The 18161-nt window shown below is 41.5% G+C and overlaps 1 protein-coding gene and 1 long non-coding RNA gene across 3 annotated transcripts in view; one reads left to right on the top strand and one right to left on the bottom strand.

The window, feature by feature from the left end:
- The window catches only part of LOC142665571 (uncharacterized), a 282261-nt gene that overhangs the window by 226597 nt on the left and 37503 nt on the right, over positions 1-18161 (bottom strand). The window lies entirely within an intron of this gene.
- On the top strand, positions 1384-16400 carry DHX58 (DExH-box helicase 58). 2 transcript variants are annotated; one of them, XM_075845346.1, is made up of 13 exons: positions 1384-1497; positions 3744-3911; positions 4650-4854; positions 5319-5509; positions 5584-5700; positions 6564-6690; positions 7852-8043; positions 9611-9867; positions 10685-10834; positions 10930-11091; positions 11165-11352; positions 11874-11967; positions 14924-16400. In XM_075845346.1, the coding sequence occupies exons 2-13, from the start codon at positions 3744-3746 to the stop codon at positions 15110-15112; spliced, it is 2040 nt and encodes a 679-aa protein (XP_075701461.1). In that variant the 5' UTR covers positions 1384-1497; the 3' UTR covers positions 15113-16400. The 2 variants fall into 2 exon arrangements, with proteins under 2 accessions (XP_075701461.1, XP_075701462.1); XM_075845347.1 differs by having other exon boundaries at positions 11874-12022; positions 14924-15103.

Here is an 18161-nt window from a genome sequence, read left to right as displayed (position 1 = left end):
CTTGCTCCAGCATTCGCTGTGCCGCGAGCGGCTCGGCGCAGGCGCGATGTAGTGACGTCATCACTCCTGTCTGCGAAGAGTCACTCACAGCACAGACCGGAGGAGAAGGATTGTTGTTATGTTTTATATTAGCTACGTACATATGGGGGCATTATACTTGGTATGGGAGGGGGGCTCATATGGTAGCTGCTGAGGGGGCATTATATTGTATAGGACAGCTGAAAGGGGCATTATACTATATGGAACAGCTGTGTGGGGCATTATACTGTATGTGGCAGCTATGGGGGGCATTATACTGTATGGGACAGCTATGGGGGCATAATACTGTATGTGGCAGCTATGGGGGGCATTATACTGTATGGGACAGCTATGGTGGGCATTATAATGTATGGGACAGCTATGGGGGCATAATACTGTATGGAGCATTATATTGTATGGAGTGCATTATACTGTACGGGACAGCTATGGGTGGCATTATACTGTATGGGACATTATAGTGTATGGGGCAGCTATGGGGGGCATTATTCTGTATGGGACATTATAGTGTATTGTGCAGCTATGGGGGGCATTATACTGTATGGGACAGCCTTAGTGGGCATTACAGTGTATGAGGCAGCTAGGGGGGCATTATATTGTGTAGGGGCATCTATGCGGGAATTATACTGTATGGGCAGCTATTGGGGGCATTATTCTGTGTGGGGGCAGCTATGGGGCATTTTATTGTATGTAGTGCATTATACTGTATGGGATATTACAGTGTATGGGGCAGCTATGGCGGGCATTATACTGTGTGGGGGCATTATACTGTGTGGGCAGCTATGGGGGGCATTATACTGTGGGGTCAGATATGGGGAGCATTATACTGTGGAGGCATTCATGGGGTCTGTCCGGCAAGGCGGCAGGTCATATGCGTGAGCAGGGGTCTGGTGCTGTTGGGAAGGGGTAGGGGGACCCAAGCTAAATTATTGCACCAGGGCCCTTGAGCCTTTAGCTACGCCCCTGCATCTGTATGTGTATATATTTCTGTGTGTGCGTCTACTACGTTATCTGTACTCAGAGAGTTAGCACTATGTTATCGGTGGTGTTACATAGGACTGCATTTATCGCCATTGAGCCCTGGCCTTAGAAAGTTGCACCCGTGTCTGGTTTCTAATGATGTCATTATCAATAACACAAACTAAATATGTAGGAAAACGTCTGTTTCGGTTTCGGTTTTTGCTCGTGACACACGGAGGCAGGGGTGCTCTGGGAGGATTTCTTTGCCCTTGTTTTAGAGCAGTGACAGAGAAAACTCTATAGTGTATTCTGTAGCTGTGTATGTTGTACTTCATAGAATCCCTTATTGGCCCTCTCTGACTTTCCATTTAGTTAGAAGGAAACTAAACCAAACCCCTGCTATATAAGCAGTGTTGCCAGCAAGGAGATCCGTAGACCGAAGACTGAACGCAACATAGACGGATAACAGAGAACATTTACTGTGACCGGGACCAAAGAGAGGTGAGTGAAATGCAATATGAAGGTCACTGAAAAACAATTATATTGATCGTATGCATTTCACGTATCTGCTGTGTTTACGTGTCAGAAAGGTGACCGGCAGCAGTATACGTGAGGAGTGGGGTAAGGACGCAATGAAATCGTATATATTTTATATAAAGTCAACTATATTATTTTGTGTGTGCATATACCCTAATAAGTCCGTAAATGTGAAAAATAGGACATGTCCTATTTATTGTGGCTCGTTTCTACGGCCTGGACACACATCCGTAAATATACGGGAAGTTGTTCGTGGCCCATGAAATTAGTGTGTCCGTATTTTATCCGCAATTACGGATCTGTAAGTGCAGCCTTACCCATTTCTCATACAAATCCTTTTAATGTCTATGGCCCGCTTTACATGAAAGCTTATTAACCCTTTCCTGTCGCTAATAGGCATATTTATGTCGGGAAAGTGTTTTTAAAAATGGCGCCCTCACAGAAGCCGAGTGGGCGCTATAGCCACCGGATCCCTGCTGTGTTGTACAGCAGGAACCCAGCGGCAATGCTTTCAATCAGAAACATTTCTGACCACAAGCATTTAACCCCTCAGATGCCGGTGTCAGATGTGACCACCGGCATCTGAGGGTTTTTTAATACCCCGTTCAATTCTGGGGCAGGTCACTGGGTGCAGCCCAGCGAGATCGTGGGAGCTGGTGTATTCCTATAGCAACTGGGAGCCTTGTGAACGCTCCCAGCCCTGCTATAGGAAGATTGCTTGTGAGACCTGCCTGTGGCAGGTTTCAGTAGCAATGCACTAATTTTGCCATAGACTGCAATACTGTAATATTGCAGTCTATGGAATAAGCGATCAAACAATCACAGGTTCAAGCCCCCTAGGTGGGCTAAAAAATAGTAATAAAAAAATCTAAACATTCAAATCACCTTTCCCTAGATCACATATAAAAATAAATAAACAAAAATAAACACGCATATTCGGTATACCCAAGTCCGAAAATGCACGAATAATATAAAAATATTTTTCCAATACGGTGAATGCCATAGCGGGGAAAAAAGGTCAAAATGGCCGAATCGCTGTTTTTTTGCCACTTCAACCCCCCCCCCCCCAAAAAAAAAATGTCATAAATGATGATCGAAATGCCAGACACTATCCAAAATGTTAATAAAAATGACATCTTTCAACGTACAAAAGTAAGCCCTACACAGCTCTGTACACCGAAATATAAAAAAAAGTTACGGTGGTCACAATATGGCGATGCAAACATTTTTTCGTTTCAGTGGAACCTTTTACATGTTTTTAAAGGTACTAAAACATAATATAAACTATATAAATTTGGTATCACCATGATCGTACTGACCCGCAGAATAAAGGTAATGTCATTTTCACCATATATTGAACACCGTAAAAATTAACCCCATAAGAAAATGGCAGAACTGCTGTTTTTTCCCAGTTCCACCCCATTCTGATTTTTGTCCCAGCTTCCCAGTACAGTGCACATAATCTTAAATAGTACCATCAGAAAGTACAACTTTTGTCCCGTAAAAATTAAGCCCTCATATGGCTGTGTCAACGAAAAAATAAAAAAAAGTTATGATTTTTTGAAGACGGGGAGGAAAAAACAAAAGCATAAAAACGAAAATTAGTCTGGTCCAGAAAGGGTTAAAGCAAATACCTGCGCTCCATGGAGATCTAAGCATGAACAGCCCAGAAGCAGTAATCAGCTGATTATGTGCAAAGGTCACTGTTCGAAACCGGTTGTCTGAAAGGTGGCAAATGCTATGTTTGCTTAATTTAAAGAGGACCTGTCACCTCTCTTGACATGTTTTTTTTTTTTTAGTAAATACTTGTGCTCCCCATGAAATAACAATGCTGCAGCATCTTTTCTTAGAACTCTGCCTTGTGTCGATCCTCTATTATTCCTCCTAGAAATGTATGAATAAATTGACAACTGGACATTAAAAATCTGCTTGTCAAAGGGGCGTGTCCCTACAGTCTGAGGCTGTGAGCACTGATTGGACAGCCCCAACTGTCAACATCAAGTTTTTGATTTATTCATAAATTTCTAGGAGGAATAACAGAGGAATAACAACGTACAGTTCTAAGATGGGGAATACAAGTATTTACTAAAACAGATATGTCAGGGGACGTGAGAGGTCTTCTTTAGCCTATGTATAGCAACAACCTGTGCCTAGCATAGTAAAATAGGACTAGATTGCCTAGAACCTGAATTTTGCATCATGTTTTACAGATGGAGCTTCGGGACTACCAGTGGGAAGTCATTGGTCCAGCATTGGAAGGCAAAAACATCATTATCTGGCTTTCAACAGGAACTGGTAAAACCAGGGCAGCTTTGTACGTGGCAATGCGGCACCTCGAGATGAAGCCCAATGCCAAGGTTGCCATGATTGTGAACAAGGTTAGGGTCTTGTAGTCTATAATCCATAGCTGTCAGTCCTCTTCCAATATTGTAGTTAGCTGTAGCCAGTAATTCTGCAATACTTGGGCTAGATTTTAGGTCTGTTAAAATATGGGGTCTGGTAGACTATGGGTCAACACAACTATACACAGCCCCATTGACAATGCTGCCAGTCCAAGGGGCGGCAATCCACATTGTCCCACATTGACTATCAAAGGGATCTGAAGCGTGCTCAGCAATAACAGTCATAACTATCCTGTGCGGCTATTTCCCATAGAAATATTTTTAAATGAGTGGTCATGTCAGTGTAGCCTCAGTTTTATTGTATATAATTTATTGTAGTCATATCTTTGTGTTGTATTATTATAGTTAGCGTTATAACTATAATTGATCTAAATGATTAGAATATGTTACAACCACCAAGAACCAATTATACCAGAACAAAATTCCTAATGTCTAGGCCCACTTTAGACTAAGAAGTTGCATCCAATGCCATATGAAAATGACGGTAAAAAAAATAATATAAACTACCGACCTCCATTAGTCCTTACTAATTACCAGCCTCATGAAGATCTACCTTGCCAGCATGTGTCTAAGGCACGAAGATCGCTACTTTTTTTGATGTTAATGAAATATGTTCCCCACTTCTGATTTTGATGTAAATTCAAGGAAGTCATGAAGTGTCACCTGTCTTGTGAAAGCTTTTAGATATTTAATGTTTCCTCTCCAATCTGTCAGGTACATTTGGTCCATCAACACTACAGCAAGGAATTTCATCCACATCTCAAAAATAAATTCAAGATTATTTCTATAAGTGGAGACTCAGAGGAGAAGAACTTCTTTGCTAAGTTTGTGGAGAAATCTGACATAGTTATTTGCACTGCTCAAATCCTGCACAACGCACTCAAGAGTGACAGTGAAGAAAAGCACGTTGAGTTGACAGGTGAGGACTTCTTGTTATGGTATAAAGCCTGCTGTAGAAGAACACATCAGATGTGCAGACAACTTATTGAGCCTACATTAACTCCAGTAAATAGGGAGAATCCATCCCCAAGGTGACTGATCCTCTTACCAGCTGATGCCAGCCGCCAATCTCTGGTATTTATAATCACCTTCTGTGCTGGCATCCTGTATGGAGAGCAATGCATAAGTCTGTCCATGGTCAATGAATAGATGGTGTGAAACTGCTACATTGGTTTAGGTAAATAGCAAAAAAAAAGGAAGAGGTCCGGCACTCATAAAACGTCTTTTTTATTAAAAACCATTCTGGAAAGCTGACCAGTTTTGAACTTCTAGTGTAATCTAACAAAGAAGCTTTTTTATTGAGTCGGGTGAATTAATGGAGCAGGTCCACCCTTTTGGCCATTTTATAACTTTTAGAACCATGTTGATTGTTTTCTCCTACAGATTTTACTCTACTGATCGTAGACGAGTGTCACCACACTCAGAAAGATGCAGTTTATAACAAGCTGATGGAAGTATACACTGAGAAAAAGCTCCATGGAGAAATAAAGCTGCCACAAATTCTTGGACTGACCGCTTCCCCAGGGACAGGTGGAGCTAGCACATTTGAGAATGCTGTAGACCACATTTTAAAGGTAAGACTAAATATATTTATTTATGTTGTCATTTATCATACAAAATGATTCTGAAAAAAACCTCTGTTTTCAAGATCTGTGCAAATCTTGACACGTGTAGAATCATGTCACCCCAGACTTCAATCAAAGACCTTGAAGCCAAGGCTAAGCAGCCCAAAAAACAATATGACTTGGTTCCAGAAAGGAGTGAGGTAATAAATTATTATCCATATAATACCAAAAAAATGCTTATTTTCAAAAAACAGCGCCACTCTTCTCCAAAGGCTGTGTACGATAATGCAGCTAAGCTTCTTTCATGAGCTGTAATATCAGATGCGTCCTATGGACAAGTATTTATTTTTTTTCTTTAGAACATCCTGTTAGTTTTTACTATGATGCATTGTGGTTTGAGCTGCATTCAAATTGCTCCAAACATGGGCTGGTATTCTACCAGGGTAAGGTAAACTCCATTCCTCATCACTGCCATTTGGTGAAAGGGAAGCGTGAGCCATGACTATATGGCAATTTAGAGTCTCGTGAAAGTCATGGTTGCAATATGGCTGCTATTATTCTTTATGGGGGAAAAAAATAGTCTGCAACCTTACTATTATCACAACATTTCTAACCATATCCAAATATCCAGGATAGACCCAGATAGATATTCCCTTTCATCTGACCCCTACTTGCTGCTAACTAACATTTATTATGTTACAAGAAGGAAGGGACAGGTGAAAAAGAGTATGACCACAGGGTAGGACTACACAGGGTTTGTTTGTAGTCTGTTACCATGGAGAAATACAGGTCTGCATAGATGCTGTATATTCAAATGGTTGAATGTATACAGTATGTATATGGCCTTTAAAAGGGCACAGGTTTCCTCAAGGCTCAAGGTTTCCTGGGCTCATTCCTTACTTATTGGTAACTGCTTCAACTGAGTCTGTTGAGTAAAGTTCATAATTCCATGGTGTGTCGGCATCTAAATGTAAACCTCCTAAATACTGTGCAGTGCTTGAGCTATGTGTGTGTGGTTTACAAATACTTAATAATAATTGATCAATGTTTTCCAATGTTCTAGGATCCTTTTGGCAATAAATTGAAGGAACTCATGATGGCCATACACCAGTATCTTGGTGAATTTGAATCAATCACAAAATTTGGCACTCCAATGTATGAACAGATTGTGGTAGAGATGGAAAAAGATGGTGAGTTTTATTGTGGTGGGCACATTACTTCATTAGTCGGATTTTAATTTATTTTACTTGAAAATATAGTGTAGCAGACTAAACAGATCAAAAAAATCCCATGGAAATCAGTGGGATGTTAATGTTTTTTTTTTTAAAATGACTGTGCCATATTTGTTGTGTAAGAATGTATGCTACGCATATAATAAAGCAGCTCATATATGGTGCCAAATCTTTAATGCCATTTGCCAATAGACAGATCTAACAATGTTATAGGGTTGTCCAGTCATAAGAAATTGATGGCCTATTCTCCGGAAAGGCCATCAACATTTGATCGGGGGTGGTTAGACACGCGGCACCCAGACCGGTAAGTTGTTTTGAAGGAGCCACGTCGCTCACTTCCCCTTCATTGCGGTCACCTCTCGTACTGTGAATCGCCGACACAGTTGAATGGGAGAAGGCTGTAATCTGTGAACCGCAACTACAAATGTGCTGGCGCTCGTATGAACACCGCGGCCCCTTCAAAACAGTTGATCGGAGGTGCCAGGAGTCGGACCCACACCGATCAGATATTGATGGCCTATCCTGAGAATAGGCCATCATTTTCTTATGACTGGACAACCACTTTGTCCTTTTTTAAGTTGCCCTAATGAATATTTGGGTGCACCTAAACGGCTAACATGATGGCTTCTTCTGGCTCCAAAAATTATAGTAATTATCTAGCAGGATGAAGCCAGAATGCGAGCCCTTTTAGGCACAGGTGCATTCATTTCCATACCACGTACCAAAGCTTGTGGCCCTATTTAGAGGAGTGATTCTTCATAACACAATTAAGCAGAACATTGCAATGCTCCCCTAATAACATCTAACACCCTCTGCAGCCTAAACGTTCCCTTCAGCAGATGCCCTTCCCCGGGGCACTCTGTGGCATAGGGCTACTATGTCTATGGGTAAATTTGGCCCTGCTGGTATTAGTTGTGGAAGGTGGATTTATTGCCATTGGAGACATAGAGATTTTCCTTAGGAAATGGTTTAAATTGAGTCTAAAAATATCACAGTGACACATTTTGATGTTCATGTACATTTCATTCTTAGAAAATTTTGCAGAAAGTAGCTGCACAAATTTTTGGGATTCATGTGATCTGTCCTTTATAAACCTTATGTTATGTTGGCCTATTTTAGGGGCTGAGAATGTCAACAGGAGGAAACGAACATGTGCAGTTCACCTCCGTAAATACAATGATGCCCTCTTCCTCTATGACACAGTAAGAATGAAGGATGCTTATGACTTCCTGGACGAATTCTACATATTAGAGCAATTTGGAAAAGATGCCAGAGATGAAGTTGATGTCTTCCTCTGCAGATTATTTAACGGTATGGATTAGCAGTAGTAACGGTAACCATTAGCATATGAATAGTACACTCTCGATTGTAATATACATCATACCTCTCAACCGTCCCGAATTCAGCGGGACAGTCCCGGATTTCTGGCGGTGTCCCACAGTCCCGGGGCGGCCGGTGGTATGTCCCGGTGTCAAAGGTATCTGCGTCCTCAGGACACAGATACAGTTACATCCAATGCCGAAGCAAGGAACTGTCGGTTCCCTGCCTCAGCATTCACTGTCCACTCATCGAGGGCTCCCCAGGCACAGTGCCACCTTAAGCGCTGAGCCCAGGGAAGCCTTTGATGTCACTGTCCATATATGGACAGTGATGTCGGGCTTTCAACTATGGGGTCCCAGGTCAGAGCAATGCAAGCTCTCTGGCCGGGGAGGGGAACGACGACTCCTGTCTTGGGAAAGCCCTTGATGTCAAAATCTATGGACCGTGATGTCAGGGACGACCCCTAGAGTGAAATCCCCGGCCTGAGCGTTGCTGCAATCTTTCCGGGGATTCTGCTACTCCTCCAGGAGAGGAATCCCAGGCCAGAGCGTTGCCGACGCTTTGGCCAGGGATTCCGCCCCTAGAGGGAACCCATGACGTCACTGTCCATATATGGACAGTGACATCCAGGGCTTCTCCGGGAGCGGAATCCCCAGCCAGAGCGCTGCTGATGCTCTGGCCAGGGATTCCACTCTTAGAGGTGTAGTGATGTCAGGGGCTCCCTCAAGGAGTGGAATACTGTCCACTGCATCTCCAAAAATAAAGAATTTGGACCATGGTGTAAAAGATTATAAGGGAAAGTAAGTTAAAAAAAAGCATAGTATTACTCTTACTATAAAGGAATGTTTAGAGAAAGTAGGGATAATATCTGCTCTTCACCCTTTGCTCCTCTTCCTATTCTCTTTCATACTCAAATTATTTTTACTTGAAGTCCTGGGTGTAAAAAATCTGAAGGAAATATCCATTTTATGTGAAGTCCATTTTTGGCCAACTGTGAAGACAATTCCATTCTTGTTTCTCAGATATGTTAAACATAATTAGTATAACTAGTTAGGGTATGCTCACACGCTTAATGAAATACGTCCCCTGATTTTCAGACGTTTTTTGAGCAACTCGCGTTTTTCGCTGCGTTTTTTACGCCCGTTTTTGGAGCTGTTTTCAATAGAGTCTATGAAAAACTGCTCCAAAAACATCCCAAGAAGTGTCCTGCACTTCTTTTGACGAGCCGTCATTTTACGCGCCGTATTTTGACAGCGACGCTTAAAATTAAGGCTCGTGGGAACAGAACACCGTAAAACCCATTGAAAGCAATGGGCAGATGTTTGTACACTTATTAGGGGCGTTTTTTCAGGTGTAATTCGAGGCATAAAACGCCCGAATTACGTCTGAAAATAGGCTGTGTGAACATACCCTTATTGGGCAGACTAATATTTCTTAAATGGAATTTTAATAGTGAAATATTCTTTAAAAGCCATGAAGAAGTCTATAGTTCTTTAAACATTATCCTCAAAGTAAATATTCTTCCTCATTCATTCCTGCATTAATTTTGCTTGTACAGATAACCGTAATAGACTTTTAGAATTGTGTAGAAACATCAAATATGAAAACCCTAAATTGAAGAGACTGGAAGAGATTTTGAATGAACATTTTCAGGACTCCTCCAATTCCCATGGGATTATCTTTACCCGTACGCGTCAAATGACCCACTATTTGCTTCAGTGGATCAACGGCAATGATTCCCTCCAAGGTCTCAACATCAAGGCTGCAGCATTGACAGGAGCAGGGTTCAGCAATCAAAGCAAACACATGACACAGGTGAAAAATATAACTTCAAAAAAAACAAACAAAAAACTTTTCCATTGTAAATTACGGCTGATATTGGCCTTTTCTTGGCCTCTCCATCTAAGTGTGCAGTAACGGTTGCCACTTTTTCTCTAGAGTGTTGGACAGCTGCCACCCAGGAGGCCATTGGCCTTTATGGAGAGTGTACTGCATGTCTGCCACACATTGAAGACTGGGCACTGGACAACCAGGGTGCCTTCTCATAGTAACTCAAAAGTGCAGCCTGCTGTCTCTCGTCACGCATTAAATCTGCTATCCAAAAAGGTTAATTTCCTACTGGGCACCCACCAGCATTTTCTTGTCCAATGTTTATCGGCCTGTAAAAACGTACATCTTAATGAACAGAAGCCAGCCACAACTGTACTGAACTCCATTACCAACCTCCTTACGAAATAACCAGTTTTATAAGTTTAATACAATTGCACACAATACCCTGTTTTAGTAAGCAGATAACCAAATATCAAAAACACATGCCAACCACCAGACCTCTGAAGGGCACGTAATTACTATATTATCTTCATAGGTGAAATTGATAGGTGAAAATCGATCCAGTAAAGAGCCCAAAAACGATGGCCCCCTGCCTCAATCCCTACAATTTAACAACATCCCGTTCGTAAAATGACACCACCCCACCCATCAACTTGGGGAAATGTACAATGTCTTCACAAAAGACACATTGCAAAACCTCAGCACATCTACTGCCCCTAATGCCAATTTTTTTGATTTTTTGATTTAAATTGTGTTGTACATAATGAGTCTTTGTCATTTCCATTCCTCCTTAAATTCCCAGAATGAGCAAACAGAAGTAATTCAAAAGTTTCGTCAAGGCTTCTTGAATCTGCTTATCTCAACCAGTGTGGCAGAGGAGGGCTTGGATATCCCAGAATGCAACATTGTTGTTCGGTATGGCCTGATGACCAATGAGATATCAATGATGCAGGTAAGATTTTACCTGGCTGTAGCCTGAGCAAAACGGTGTACATACGACCACATCATATTCCAACTAACACTTCTCATGGGGGCGGTTATTTTTAGGCCAGAGGCAGAGCCAGAGCAGAGGATAGCTGTTACTCTTTTTTGGCCAAATCTGGAGGGAGAGAGAGTCAAAGAGAAATGACCAATGAGTCTTTGGAGAACCTGATGAAACGAGCCATAAAATATGTGCAAGATATGCCGGAACGAGAATATTTGAAAAAGGTGGGTAACACTTACATCCTGTGATTTTACTATATTACACTGTGTTGGTATTAATCTTCTGGGTTTCTGATAGATTAAAGAGCTGCAGAGGGAATCTCTCATTGAGCGCCTAGTGAAACAAGCCAAAATAGATAGCAAAAAGAAGTTCTTATCCTCAGATGTCCGGTTGGATTGTCGGAAATGCCATGCGGCTGTCGCCTATGGCAATGATTTACGTGTGGTGGAAGAAACTCATCACGTGAATATTAACCCAAACTTTAAGTAAGTTGCTATTTAGGAACCGTACTGAACATGTTATCATCTAATAAACCTGGGCTGTATCAGTAAGTGCCAACAGTGAATTGTACCTCTAATACATATGCCACCATTTAGTTTACATTTTTACCTGATCCTATAACAACCGGTCACTATGGCATTACATATATTTATCTAAGACCCATAGAAATGACATAGCTTACCATAGCCATAGAGCCCCAACTATAGAGGGTGAAGAGGTAAAGGTCATACCAGGGCTACTTGTGGTTTAGGGGACTCAAATGGCCCCCTGTGACATATGAAAACCCAAGTAATATAAATGAGCAGTGCAGGGGCGCAATGACATACCATATTAATTTTACAAATGCGTTGTAATGGTAGACACAACTATCTGTCTGACCTCTGTGTCATGTCCCAGTTGTCATATAGTGTAATATTAAGCAATGGCTTTGCTTCTCAGCTATGTATTACCATATAGACAAGTCCTTTAACCTACTGATGTTGATTTTTTTTAAATTACATAATAGGGTGTACTATGAAGAATATACAGGGCCTGTTAATTTTGGAAAGAAGATGGAAAATTGGGTTCCTGGAGGTGAAATTAGATGCCGCTTTTGCAAGGTGAGAAGTCAACAAAACATACAAATTTACTACAAAAAATCCAAGACTCTTGCATGTAAGTACGAATCAGAGGCTAAAGAGAAACGTACAGAATGATGTGCACATTTATGACCATATTTTGGAACCTCTGGGGTTGATAGTTCCTGCACTTACTCTATCTCGTACTGGTTGGCATTGGCTATAGTCCGTGTTGGATTAGGATACTTTGGACACTGAGGTTCCACCATCAATTTATATAGAAAATGTCCACTTTTAACTGCATCCTAAACTATGCTGTTATCGCTGCACACATAGGCCATATAATGAATATATTTATTTGGCGATCAACTCCAGAAGAATGGTCCCTAGCAGCAAGATATTGGCTCCAAATTAGTGATAAATGGGTTTGTCTTCTGCTGCACCATTGGAGCCCATTACTTTGTCAGCACTAGGGTTGCACAATGCATCAAAACTTCGATACGGTTTCGATACCGTGCACCCTCAAACGGTTCAATACCGTTATTTCATGTATTTCCATACTAAGCTGGATTTCCTGGATACTTCGGTATGTCCTAACAGCTGCCTGTGTACTATCAGCCTATAGATATATGCCAGTACATTAAAGTTTAAAAATAAAAAGTAAAATAAATAAATAAAGTAATGTTAAATAAAATAAAAAAACATTTTTTTAACAATAAACATTAAAATAAGGCTCAATACATAAGATATACACATAGTCGGTATCGTCGTGACCGTAATAAATTTATAGCGTTATTTATGATGTTAACGCTGTTATAAAATAAAAACTGCTTTCTTTCACTTGTTAATGTGAGGCACAAGATATTATGAATTTTAAACCTCCATGTGCCTCACATTAATAGTAATTAACCCCATCATGTACCTCACACATTAACCCAATGTTGTCCATTATGATATTATTATTGTTAGCAAAAGTATAGTTTTGGTATCGAGTATCGCAATACCACACGAAGGATCTGTATCGAAGTCAAAATTCTGGTGTATCTTGACAACCCTAGTCGGCACCTGGGCCCATTGGAGAATCTGGTATGCCAGTCCAACCTTGGCTAAAGTACTCATAAAGACAGCAAAATCTTCGTAGTATATTGAGATGGCGTTATAAATCCCAAAGTAGGGGTGCCAGATTGTACCACACTCTCCTAAATCAGAGAACAATGGACATTGGCCTGCCTGGGGCCGACTCTCATTGTTGTGGTCTGAATAAAGTTGGCACAGATGCTACAGATCCCACTATTTTCTGCTGTCTGGTTCATGTTGTGTATTTATTTTTTTAAGCAAAATTATAGAGTGTCAAAGCATATGCTTTACAGCACAGTAAAACTTAACATAAATTATTTTAATCCCCCCCCTTTTCTCTGCCTATCCCACCCTCAGTTACTGACACCCGTAGGAAAGCACAACAGAGAAAGAAAAATAATAAAAAGCAAACATATAAGGGCCTGTTCACATCACCGTTGCCCTTCCATTGAGGGATTCCGTCGGAGGTTTCCGTCGGGTTAAACCCTCAACGGAAAGGCAAACGGAAACCTAAGCTTCCGTTTCCCTCACCATTGATATTAATGGTGACGGAAACTTAGCTAATGGTTTCCGTCTGTCACCGTTGTGACAGTGTTACGTTGTTCTTGACGGAACCAATAGCGCAGTCGACTGCGCTATTGATTCAGTCAAAACTACGGAATCCTGTCACAACGGTGACAGACGGAAACCATTAGCTAGGTTTTCGTTACCATTGAGTTCAATGGTGAGGGAAACGGAAGCTGAGGTTTCCGTTTGCCTTTCCGTTAAGGGGTTAACCCCATGGAAACATCCGACTGAACCCCTCAGCGGAAAGCGACGGTGATGTGAACAAATACTTAAAAAGCAATTTATCCTTTCTTCCAATATTCAATTAAAGGCTCCCATATAAGTTGCTTTCTTTTTAACTAGGATTGTTCATAAATCATCATCCTCTGCAGATATAGAAGTAGCCCTCAGCACAATCTGTTGAATTTAAAGGGATTTTCCCAGAATCATAAATTATCACCTATCGACAGGATAGGTGATGATTTTCTGATTGCTGGGGGCCCCGCCGCTCCTAGACCCCCATATCCTTCTCACTGCACCCCCCGCAGTGAGGAGATAAATGGAGTCGCGGTCAAACCTTTTGCTCGAACCTTTCACTCTGTTCAATGTCCATGAGAATGATGGAAACAGCCTAGCGCTGTACCCTGCTTTTTCCTTCATTCCCTTGGACTTTGAATGGAGGAAGTGCACATGCTTTACCGCTGCCCATTCAATGTCCTCAATGTCGGGGGGGGGGGGGGGGAGGGGTTCGGGACTCACTCACGTTCAGTGGGGTCCCAGTGGTGGGGCCCCCGGCAATCAGAAACTTATCACCTATCCTAGGTGATAATTTATGATTCTGGGAAGACCCCTTTAACTGTGCATCCATGATTCCAGACTCCACCAGCTTCTGGAAAATCACTGTCCACCAATAATTGCCATTGCACCAGATCTCCAATAAAATATTTTCTTTATTCCATCAACGTATGCATATACAGTGAAGGCGACGTTTTGGTCATACAATGACTTGAGAAAAGGTTATGTTATGGTTGAAACGTAAAATATTTAAATCTCCAAGGAGTGTAGCAAAACCTATGTAATAAAAATCCATGACAACTTATGTGAAGCATTTTTTCAAATATCTAGATGTATTAATGTATACATTATTCCAAAATAAACCTTTACGAATCGCCTATTCCCAAAAATCTATATACTCCTAAATGTACTTTTTCTACATATATTCCTCATTATTTCTTCATCTTTTTGGACACTCATTTTTTTTACTGTGTATAACTGTAGGTATCAAAGAAACATAATGTATGGAAAGAAGTTTTCCTATCATATGGCGTTAGAATGATAATGGTCATTGTCCAATAATTTGATTTCCCTCCTGCAGATGGATTGGGGCATGATAATGATCTACAGAGGAGTGACTCTTCCCATTATAAGCATCAAGCACTTTGTGCTACAAACTCCTGAAGGCAACAAAACTTGCAAACAATGGAAAAATGTTCCGTTCCCTTTGGAGCCGTTTAATTATATTACTTACAATGAAAATGGCCTTTCAGATGCAGAGGATGAGTGATCGTTCAACTCTGGAGAGAATTTCTGAAATGGACAATTTGCTGCTCAGAACATCATGACACTGGAAATGATGACACTGAAATGGGTTTTCTGGCATTCCATAACTTTAAAATACAATGCTAAAAATATATGAATTTGACAATTACAGCTCTTCAGTATCTTAACTCTTAAAAAGCTGTATGGCGGCAATGCTTTAGTCTGAAAATAATAACCAGCGAGTATGTATCTTAAAATCATAATGCTATGTCTCATAATACATGAGAGTTCAAATCTGAGGAACACCTACTTGAAGATTTTAGTTATGGATAACTGAGAAAAACTGAATGTTTACTTCCTCACGCAAAAGTAAAGAATCCTCAATTCATAAACCAGCCTAGAATTAAATACTGTATGTCAGCTGACGCTCGGCCTGAAGAAGGCCTCTTGTTCACCAGATCTTTTTGTTCTGCCACCCAGGAAAACCTACATTGAAAAGTGACTGAAAAGTAATGTCCAACATAAATTCTTTGCAGCCGGGCCAACTACTATTTTTACTGCATAGATGGTGATGGAGATTTGTCTTCAACTGTGTCTATCCTGTTTTTGTAATATGGGTTATTATCTACTTTTAAAAGCGCAAAAAGTTTAAATGTTATAGGAACTGTAGGCAGCCATTGCAGCTCCATATGGGGTTGTCTGAATAATAGGCACCCTTCTTTAAAGCCTTATGTAACATTTTCTGCAGTCTGTTTCTGGCTGTGACAACCCTGTAAACTTGGTTTGAATTGATGGCAGGCAAAGATAAAACCATATACTCACAAGAACACATATGCCCCAATGTATGTGTATACTGTCAGCAGTTCATGGGTGACGTAGCAGATGGAAGAAGTTATTTTGCTTCCTCTCATAACAGACTCCTCCTCTTAGCCATTCGACTTCTAGCAATGCACTTTTTATGTCATTACTGACAGCCCAGCTCTCAATGGCAGTATTTGGCATTACACATATAAACCTGTGTTTCTTTTAAATAACTCATCAGCAATAGTCCCTTTTTGTAGCGTGGCAGAAGTTTTCTTTAAATTGTAAACTTTGGACATTTCTACTGATGAATGTTACAACTGAAAAATTCAATGCACTTTGTCATGTAGCTTAACCCTTTTGCACTACCCACCGTGTAACTCTTGAATGCTGTGTTTTTTATTTTTCTTGTACCACCTTGTTTGTACATTTCTCATCTTCTAATATATAAGTGAAATTTGTGTACTTTTATTCCTAAAGGGATTTTTTAATAAATACAACCCTTGTCCGTATGCCTTCTCATAATGACATCGCAGAGAATAGAGAACACTTTGGAGTCAGAACGTAGAGCTGCTAAGTAAGAGCAGCACTCGCTTCGACGGACCCATGTATTATATGGTCATTTATTACTAGAATGTATGGCCGAATGAAACTTCCCTGGGGAGATCAGCTTATCGGCGCCAGATCGGAGGTGCTCATAGAGGGACCTGCACATGTCACAACTGCAGTATACGAGGATCCGAACATAAATTAAACAAAATAATCCTCATATCATGCAAAATATACTCATTATAACTTTCTAACATGATTGGTCCAAACATATTGTGATGACAGAATCTCTCTACATCGTCACCCTGGTCTATTTGCAGACATAGCACATTGAAGGGGTTGTATCATGAAGACACCTGCTGTCCATATTTCTTATTAGGGCATATTGACTTCATAGGGTAGCCTGATCTGGCGCCCATCATTTGAATGGCCGCCATGAAATACTACGTTTCCAATGTAGCGGCCAAAATCATCCGTTTGTCCAGGGTGTCAGGAGCTGGCCGCAATAGCTCCATCATGAATGGCGCTGTCTGTGTTGAGAGAACCCCTTTCAGGTCATGTTGACAATTACATTGTGGTTTTTAGTTAATAACGGAAACCATAAAACATTGCCGGATTCGTCGTATGACGGATGCTAATGGAACCTGACAGCCCCCATTGACTTACTATGGGGTCCATCAGATTTTGACATGGTGTCTGTTGTTTTGACAGGAAAAATAGTGCTGCAGCACTATTCTTCCTGTCAAATCAGACGGGACTGCTTACGAAGGCTCCAAACTGCGGTGTGAAAGTAGCCTATCAGAGCTGTATTAAAGGCTTTAATGTGTATCAGTCATACAACAATTAAATCAGAACAACCCTGCCTGGTGTTAGCCCGTGACCCGCCGGCATCCCCCTCTTACTGGCAGCCGCTACAGGAGGACTGTGCATACCCTGCCGGCGTCTCCCCTCTTAGGGATGCCAGCGCGCTCTGATCTCTGCCTTCTTTCCCGGACTGGGCCAGTAAAAATGTCCCCAACCGATCCCTGCACACCCTGGTCTTTATAAGTGAGCGTGCCCCTTTCCCCAGTGCCTGAGCAAAGTTGAATAAACATAATGTTATCCTGCGAAGGTTCCGTATCCTGTATCCCGAGTCTGTTACCTATTGGTATCCTGAGTCTGTTACCTGTTGGTATTCCATGCCCTCTACTTGCTTCCAGCAGTCCGGAACGAGCATGCTTCCAGAAATCTGGTTCCTGTCTACTACCACCAAGTTGCCATCTGCCTGTCTCTGACTAGCTTCTGTTTGACCAGCAGCTATTGCGCTGGGATCACCTTAAGAGGTAGCGACCTGGCAGTCTCCCCGCAGCGAAGACCAGATTCGTGTATAGGGCTTAAAGGGTGAAGAACGGGGAGGCTATTAAGACAACACCCTTAGGCTGGGTTCACACGACCTATTTTCAGACGTAAACGAGGCGTATTATGCCTCGCTTTACGTCTGAAAATAGGGCTACAATACGTCGGCAAACATCTGCCCATTCATTTGAATGGGTTTGCCGACGTACTGTGCAGACGACCTGTTATTTACGCGTCGTCGTTTGACAGCTGCCAAACGACGACGCTTAAAAATACATCCTCGTCAAAAGAAGTGCAGGACGTAATTTGAGCCGTTCTTCATTGAACTCAATGAAGCACAGTTCAAAATTTACGGCGGTCAGAGAAGCCTCGCAAAATGCGGAGGAGGA

The sequence above is a fragment of the Rhinoderma darwinii genome, chromosome 13 (genome assembly GCF_050947455.1).
Source record: "Rhinoderma darwinii isolate aRhiDar2 chromosome 13, aRhiDar2.hap1, whole genome shotgun sequence".
Lineage (NCBI taxonomy): Eukaryota > Metazoa > Chordata > Amphibia > Anura > Rhinodermatidae > Rhinoderma > Rhinoderma darwinii.
Note: the sequence above shows the minus strand (reverse complement) of the source record. Positions and strands in the feature narration are given on the sequence as shown.